The sequence below is a fragment of the Borostomias antarcticus genome (assembly GCF_949987555.1).
Source record: "Borostomias antarcticus genome assembly, chromosome: 14".
Classification (NCBI taxonomy): Eukaryota; Metazoa; Chordata; class Actinopteri; order Stomiiformes; family Stomiidae; genus Borostomias; species Borostomias antarcticus.
In genome coordinates this window covers 17,137,464-17,146,489 of record NC_140247.1, presented here as the reverse complement: position 1 = coordinate 17,146,489, position 9,026 = coordinate 17,137,464, and the positions used below count along the sequence as shown (strand labels likewise).

General features: G+C 48.1%; 1 protein-coding gene across 1 annotated transcript; it reads left to right on the top strand.

The window, feature by feature from the left end:
* Window positions 1-7,027: 7,027 nt before the first annotated feature.
* nkx2.5 (NK2 homeobox 5) lies at window positions 7,028-8,366 on the top strand (the record flags this gene model as incomplete). The annotated part of the gene is made up of 2 exons (XM_084448711.1): window positions 7,028-7,358; window positions 7,783-8,366. The coding sequence occupies 2 exons, from the start codon at window positions 7,028-7,030 to the stop codon at window positions 8,364-8,366; spliced, it is 915 nt and encodes a 304-aa protein (XP_084304837.1).
* Window positions 8,367-9,026: the final 660 nt, after the last annotated feature.

The window sequence follows — 9,026 nt, the reverse complement described above, 5'->3', positions numbered from 1 at the left end:
GAACTAGCCCCCCACAAAAGAGCCCTCTCTGAGAGAACTAGCCCCCCCACAGAAGAGCCCTCTCTGAGAGAACTAGCCCCACCCAGAAGAGCGGCGGTACGCGCGGTCCTGGGGGTGGCGGGTGAGGGAGAAGAGAGAGTCAGGCTGGTGGGGGAGAGAGGGGCGGGCGAGGGAGAGAGTCAGGCCGGCGGGGGAGAGAGGGGCGGGCGAGGCAGGCCTGACAGAGCGAGGGCATCGCTGATCATGACGAGGTCACGACTCGGACTCGGAAAACAAACGGAACAGATTGAAACAAAAACAAAACGCTCTCCGAAACAAGAGTGTGGCACTCGCAGCAGGGCACGTACACTCACACACACGCACACACACACAAACACAAACACACATGCACACTGTCACAACTGTCACCGCACTGAAATATTGTGTAAATTCATTGTTTTATTGCAGGTTCTTCCTCTTCGTGTGGTTTCGATGTTGTGTCCTCTCCCCCCAGGCTCGGGGCCGAGGGGCTATCCTTTTACCCCCCCGAGCCTGGGTGAGGGGTCACCCGGGCTATATATCCGGGCACACCTCCAGGAGCCATGTCACCGTTTCATCATCCACAACCGTCAGGCCACGCATTCCGTTGGGTGTCCGGTATATCGGACAGTCCTGGATGACGTGGTCTGCGGTTTGTTCCTCACAGGCAGGGGCAATGCAAGCACCTGAGAGCAGTCGGCGCAAAGACATGTTGAGGATGTGCAGAAAAGGTTGAGTGGACGCTAACATGGTGTTGGTGAATAAGAGAGCCAGGTATCAGGATGCAGTGGTCATGCCGTCCAGAGGGGGGTGAAGACGGCCAGAAGATCATGGGAGTGGAGCTCCCAGCCATCGGGGATCTCTACAACCAACGCTGCTGCAGGAAGGACATCTCCAACACAAAAGACCCCAACCACCCCAGATACCACCTGTTAGCACCACCTCACCAGAGAGACGGAAGATGGCTGAGCTTCAGGACCACGAAGGAGAGGGAGAGGGTCCACAACAGCTTCTTTCCTGACGTTGTCCTCAAGCTCAACAACCAACAGCTGCGGTAGACTGACCCTGAAGACCCCCCTGGTCAGACCCTTCCTGGTCACCCCCCCCCTGGTCAGACGCTTCCTGGTCACCCCCCCCCTGGTCAGACCCTTCCTGGTCACCCCCCCCCTGGTCAGACGCTTCCTGGTCACCCCCCCCTGGTCAGACCCTTCCTGGCCCCCCCCCCCTGGTCAGACCCTTCCTGGACACCCCCCCCGGTCAGACGCTTCCTGGACACCCCCCCCCCCCCTGGTCAGACGCTTCCTGGTAACCCCCCCCTGGTCAGACCCTTCCTGGTCACCCCCCCCCTGGTCAGAACCTTCCTGGTCACCCCCCCCCCTGGTCAGACGCTTCCTGGTCACCCCCCCCCCTGGTCAGACGCTTCCTGGTCACCCCCCCCCTGGTCAAACGCTTCCTGGTCACCCCCCCCTGGTCACCCACCCCCTGGTCAGAACCCCCCCACCAGGACCCAGTATCTCCCCCCACCACCCCTCTGCCTGGACAGCTACCCCCCCCGGTCTGTTCTGATGGACCAGTCTCTCAATCCCACTCCCCTGCCCTTGCTCACACCCTCATCCCCACAACCCCCGTCGGCCTATTCTATTCTATTCTATTCTATTCTATTCTATTCTATTCTATTCTATTCAGTTCTATTATATTCTGTTCTATTGTGTTCTGTTCTGTTCTATTCTGTTCTATCCTATTCTATTTTATTCTATTCTATTCTATTCTATTCTATTCTGTTCAGTTCTATTATATTCTGTTCTATTTTGTTCTGTTCTATTCTGTTCTATCCTATTCTATTTTATTCTATTCTGTTCTGTTCTATTCTATTCTGTTCCTACTCACCCCGTTGCTGTCATGTTGTGTGTCACTGCCCCCCTGTGGTCAAATCACAAACTGCATAGAACCACAAACCCAAACAACACTAGACAACTGCTGGGTTACGCTGCATCATGATAAAACACTCATACATCAGACAACACACACACACACACACACACACACTCTCTCTCTCTCTCTCTCTCTCTCTCTCACACACACACACACACTCTCTCTCTCTCTCTCACACACACACTCACACACTCTCTCTCTCACACACACACACTCTCTCTCTCACCCACACACATCAGCACTCACACACACTCTCTCTCACATACACACACACACACGCACGCATACTGTACAGTACACAATTACACACACTAATAGTGAAACTAGCCTACATGAACACAGCCCAGAGCAGCTAAGGGACAGACACTACCAGGGGGAGGCTGGCTGAGGAGGTCGATCAGCTCGTCCCATGATCGCAGGTGTGTGTCATCGGTGTGTGAATGTGTGTGTGAATGTGTGTGTGAATGGGTGTGTGAATGTGTGTGGGAATGTGTGTGTGAATGTGTGTGTGAATGTGTGTGGGAATGGGTGTGTGAATGTGTGTGTGAATGGGTGCGGGAATGTGTGTGTGAATGGGTGTGTGAATGGATGTGTGTCATCGGTGTGTGAATGTGTGTGTGAATGTGTGTGTCATCGGTGTGTGAATGTGTGTGTGAATGTGTGTGTGAATGGGTGAATGAGAGGCCGTTGTAAAGCGCTTTGGATAACAGCGCTATAGAAGTGCCGTCTGTTGACTTGACTTTATGTGTTCATTTCGTGGGACAATGCACATTAATGGACACGTTTACACACAGAGAGCTCTCTATATGAACACACATGGAAATATGACGGATTTAGCTATTAGCTCATTAGCATCCGCAGTCCCCAAACATACAAACATACAGTAAAATAAAATACAATACATACAATAAAAGACATCTAGTACAAATTAAAAACAAACTTGTAAATACAAGCATTTATAAATATTATACATGTTGGGCATTTGGTGAGGGCATTTTTGATTGCTTAACAGAAAGCAGTTTTGATTGCATACGATTTACCATGGACTTTATGAACAGAAACCTGTGGCTTTACCTTCCAAACGTCTGCACTGTATCTCTCTAAGCACATGACCACTGGGTAAACTGTCTACGGACGTCCAATCACAGAACAGGGAAGTTGACACCATGACCAGACGCCCAGCAGTGACAGTGATTAATTATCCTACGATCGCACCAATACAGAATCTGTATAAGAGCTCAGACATCATCTGCAGAGCCCTGTAGACTCAACTATCTGTCCACACATTACACAGGCCCAGAGCCCCTCCCCCTGTCTGGGGAACCAATCACACCACCTTGAACTCCCCGGGGGACCACATCACACAGGCCCAGAGCCCCTCCCCCTGTCTGGGGAACCAATCACACCACCTTGAACTCCCCGGGGGACCACGACACACACTTGACACACTGAACCCGCGCCAAGACTATGAACATGAGATGTAGAGGGAGGATGGGGGGAGGAGAGAGGGAGAGAGAGGGGAGGAGAGGGGAGGGGAGAGGACGAGGAGAGAGGGAGAGATGGGAGTAGAGGTGAGAGGGGAGAGGGAGGAGGGGAGTGAGGGGAGGAGAGAGGGGAGGTGGAAGTAGAGGTGAGAGGGGAGAGGGAGGAGGGGAGTGAGGGGAGGAGAGAGGGAGAGATGGGAGGTGGGAGTAGAGGGGAGAGGGGAGAGGGAGGAGGGGAGGAGAGAGGGGAGGTGGGAGTAGAGGTGAGAGGGGAGAGGGAGGAGGGGAGTGAGGGGAGGAGAGAGGGAGAGAGGGGAGGTGGGAGTAGAGGGGAGAGGGGAGAGGGAGGAGGGGAGTGAGGGGAGGAGAGAGGGGAGGTGGGAGTAGAGGTGAGAGGGGGAGGAGAGGGGAGGGGACGAGGAGAGAGGGAGAGAGGGGAGGTGGGAGTAGAGGGGGAGGAGAGGGGAGGGGACGAGGGGAGGTGGGAGTAGAGGAGTGGGGGGAGGAGAGAGGGAGGATGTAGGAGAGGTGAGGGGAGAGGGAGGAGGAGAGGAGTGGGGGGAGGAGAGAGGGAGGATGTAGGAGAGGGAGGAGGAGAGGAGAGGAGTGGGGGGAGGATGTAGTAGAGGTGGGAGGATGTAGGGGGAGAAAGGGGGTAGGAGAGTCCACAGTAGCGCTTAACAACACTTACAATCGCTGCCTGCAGTTACAAGAACGGCCACATGGTGGTAGACTTAGACGCTGAACAAGTTGACCAACTTAAAGGTGAATTCCCGATTTAAGAAGGAGAACTACATCACAGATGCGAAGAACTAGCAGCAGACTCCATATTCTTACTCCAGCTCGAGTGGAAAAGCTCAAAGAAACCACATCCCCATAGCCGTTACTAATATTGTCTGAGACATGTGGTGTGTGAGAGAGATGGAGGGACACCTGGGTGAGGATACATGGCTGTGGCCTGGCCTTGGACTCTGTGAACGCTGTGTGGCTGGGATTGCCTGGGCCATTAATTGATACAGAAGGGAATAGAGAGAGAACTCTTCACCTACTCAGAGAAACAGGTGGCCTGAGTAAAAAAAACTAAACACGTCTTGATGTTGCTCAGACTGTTTTCCAACGTGGTAAAGGGATAGTTCACCCAATCTGATTTTTGTAACAACAAAAATCACATTGATGTGCCTTGTGGCTAAATGACTAGCCTGAAATTACATACCTCTCAACAGGCCACACTTTAAAGTGAAATTGCAGTAATGTACTTATTAGGCATTTTACCAATTGGTATGCACTTTGCAATTATTCATCATGTAGCCTAATAGTTTATCTCTCAATAGTCACAATCATTAGTCACTAATTAGTCAGCGCAATTAGTGAGGTATTTAATCTCGACAGTATTGACACAGTTCAGGATGAGAGCCGGATGACGCCAGTCGCTTCCCTCACACGCAGCCACGGCCAGAAACACACACACACACACACACACACACACACACACACACACACACACACACACACACACACACACACACACACACACAGCCTATTCCGAGAGAGCCTCGAAATATCTACAACTGGCCGCGCAGCGGAAGTTTTTAAGCAACCTTATCTATCGCTTTATCTCGGAGGGAGATGTGTTGCAGAAAGCCCGGCCGGTGAGAGGACCGCTGAGCGGTGTTGTAGTGCATTAGGGATATGAAACATGTGCCAGTAATAGACCTGCCATGTTTAATTTAGGCAGTTCAGAGAATGATATATGCCTTAAACTTTAGCCAATCTTGCGTTGTGGTTTTGCAATTAACTGCAGTTTAATTTTGCAGTTCCCATATTGCCAAATGATGCACAAGACTGTAATTTATGAGAATTTGGCTATTCATATTCACATCAATATCCGCATTGCTAATATAAATATGAATTGGTTGTAGTAGGCTATTTGATCATTATAATTATTTTTATTTGTATTATAAATATTCTTGTGGTTATTATAGCCTACTATTTACAGTAGCCTAGGCTACATTAAACATGGAGGTTAGTACATTTGTGACAACAATATTTACAAGTTTTGAAATGGCAAATGACAATAACGATCAGTTCAACTATAAGTCAACCTGCAATCGGGTCTTTCCTTTTACTGTCAATTGTAAAAAGCTAGCCTATCTTCACAGCTGGTATACATGCTCTGGAGAAAAAGTATTATTCATGCGAAAGAGAACAGTTTCCATGTCACGCAGTCTCGATCCGTTTACTTTTTTCACCAATTATTGCAGCCACAGACAGGCCTGTGACGATCTGTGCGCCTGTAAAAGATTTCACGACCATACATCAGCTTCAGAGGCGCGCAAATAGTCTTTAAAACTATAAACACCGTCGCTGGGTCGGAGACGGTGGACCCATTTACCTCACTGCTGTGATAAACGCTGGAGATAAAACAAACGATAATACTGTCTGTCTCCAGCGGCCGTCTCCACACGCATTAATAACAGGTCCAGTGCCAGCGCAGCTCTCCTGCCCTTTCCTCTGCCAAAGACCTTATCCCGCACTCATTCACTCCATTTAAACCTCAGACGACCTAAAGGCCTAACACGTTTTTAACTTCGTATGAAGCTTTGAACGTTTATCTAATTAGCCTACTGATTTGCATTCATAAAACTATAGGCTAAATGTGTACGCAGAATAATAGACCAAACCAATGCACTTCTTAAACTGAGGTCAAAGTAATTCTGAATATAGGATTCAATATAGTGTGTGTTCCCTTTGGCTGCTGGGCCCCGGATGCGGGTTTGTTGTCATCTGCTATCACGTCCCGATAAGCGACCTAGTGTCTCCAGATCTCTCGGAGGCAGACAGGAGTGTGTTGCTGTTGGTCTCAGGTTCCGCGTTTGGGGACCAACTTCTTCTCGACCACTGCCTGGTCCGTTTCCCCCCGGATTTGATAGTTATAATTACCCCCTCCCCCAACACAAACACACACACCTCCCACACGCACGCACACACACACACACACACACACACACACACACACACACGCACGCACACGCACACACACACACACACACACACACAGTGAGGACGATGGTAACAGGTCTTGTGCATTATATATTATATTATACTGTTATTGTGGTATTCGTTCTCTCAACTCTCTATGGTCCATATCAGTCCAAATGTGAGAAGATGATTATGGGAAAAATTCAGGCCTTTACCCAAATTCACGTGGAACCTAAATGGACAAAAACATGTTTACGCCTGTATAGCCTCATCTTGCGTGCCTAATATTGCAAACACAATTTGCTTTTTGGATTTTAATGCAGTACCGATTTAGGCTACGTCATCGGAAATGGGACCACCTATGGTAAGCCCCCATCCTCAGTGAAACCTCCCCTCCCCCTCCTCCCTGCCCCTCTCTCTGTCACTGTGCGTCGTAGAAGAGGAGCCAAGGAAAAGTTAGGAGACTGAGTTGATATTCAAGATGCACACTCCACTCAGGATCCCCAAGGTTAAACAAACGAGTACTTGAGCTCGGTAAATATTACCAGGAAGTGGTGATTTTGGAGTAATCGTCCCTGTTGCCTTATGTCAGGTTAACTAGGTGCTCCTTGGCCATGTTCCCCAGTCCTAGCACGTCCACTCCCTTCTCGGTGAAGGATATATTGAACCTGGAACAGAGTCATGAGGATATGGTTTCTCTGGACATCTCTCCTCGGATGGACTCTGCTGTAGCGACCTCCTCGTGTATGTTGGCCCGCCTGAAGCAGGAGCCCCACCGGGAGATGACTCCTGGAGTCTCGATGTTCGGAGAAGACCTCCAGGATGCTAAAGCCAACCGAAATACGGCGCTCAATTTCGCCGCAGCCTTTTATGGGAAAACGTTCTTGGAAATGGACATAGTGAAGGATGGAAAGACAGACTGCTTCAATGGAAAACACAGAAAAGGTGACAGTTTATAGTGTAGGCCTACACGTGATTTAACTCTCTAAATATGCAGCTTTATTCTAAATGTAGTAAAGGTTTCACCGAAAATTCATTGCAATCTAAATTGCCAAACATGAAATGAGCGCAATAAAATATAAAAAATAAACAGCACGATGTAGCCTAAATTTGATGCAGAATTAAAATTCCCATAGGTTGCAATTCGTGCGTAAAACAGCTTGGTGACAACAAATGTTAGGTTGAATAGCCTAAATGGCTTAATGTATTCATATCAATATATTGTAGGTTAATGTTGATACAAATATGTGGCCTTGATTTTAATATAGGCCTATACATATTATTCAATGCTAGCCTACGTTTTAATTTCATGTCTTTCCATCAACATCGCATGAAATGTCACTGAATATGTTTCCATTGATGTTTGTAGATGTGTACACCGCTCAGAGCGAGGAGGCAGAGGACACGGAACGACCCAAACCCCGGAAGCGCAGGAAGCCGCGCGTGCTCTTCTCCCAGGCCCAGGTGTATGAGCTCGAGCGGCGCTTCAAGCAGCAGAAATACCTGTCTGCCCCCGAGAGAGACCACCTGGCCGGCGTGCTGAAACTCACCCCGACCCAGGTCAAGATCTGGTTCCAGAACAGGCGCTATAAATGCAAGCGTCAGAGGCAGGACCAGAGCTTGGAGATGGTCGGGGTCCCCCCGCCCCGACGCATCTCAGTCCCCGTACTAGTCCGCGATGGCAAACCCTGTCTGGCGGACACAGCGACCTACAACACGCCCTACAACGTGGGTATCAACCATTTCACTTATAACAGTTATCCAGCCTTCAGCAATTACCCAAGCCCAGGTTGCAACACCAGTTACGCATGCAATTACCCGGCCGCCACTATGCAGGGTTCCTCCAGCAACGTGAATTATATGAACTTTGGGGTCGGGGAACTGAATAACGTCCAAAATACGTTTTCTTCCAGCAATGGAGTGTCCTCTTTACACGGAATTAGAGCCTGGTAAATGAATGCTTTGTAACGATATAGACTGGTCAGAAATATGCCTATACCCATTGCATGCATATACGCTTGGATGTGCTTTTTACGTTGAAGACTTCGTCATAAATTTGGATGTCCTATAATTCAACTCTATAAGAACCTAAAATTCGTTTTCATAAAAAAATGTCTTTATTGAAATAGGATGCACCCGCCTATTACAACGCAAACCATGTATGTTCCAGTGTATTTAATCAATAAAGGTATTTCCGATTTACATCGATTTCTCAAATATTTCCATATAATTTGTAAATAAATCGGTTCTTTCTTTTATAGATTCCATTTCTTGTGTGTTTGATTTGACAATCCCAGATTAATGCCATCAACCTAAATCATGATTGCACAGTTGCTATATGGACAATTCTTGAAATTTCGATATATCCTCACAGCCTAATTTATCCAGGTTTATTGTTATTGCTATTTATACTAATAATTATTGCTTATTATCACTATTAGGCGAACATATTTTATTGTATTTAATATTATTATTATTGTTATTATTATTATCATCATCATCATTCTCCATCCAGCCTACGTAGGCCTATATCTTGACCATGTTTGACCATTGTAAGAACAAAAAACATTTCTATGTCTTTGTTGCGGCAAAATCTAATAGTAAAATCTGACA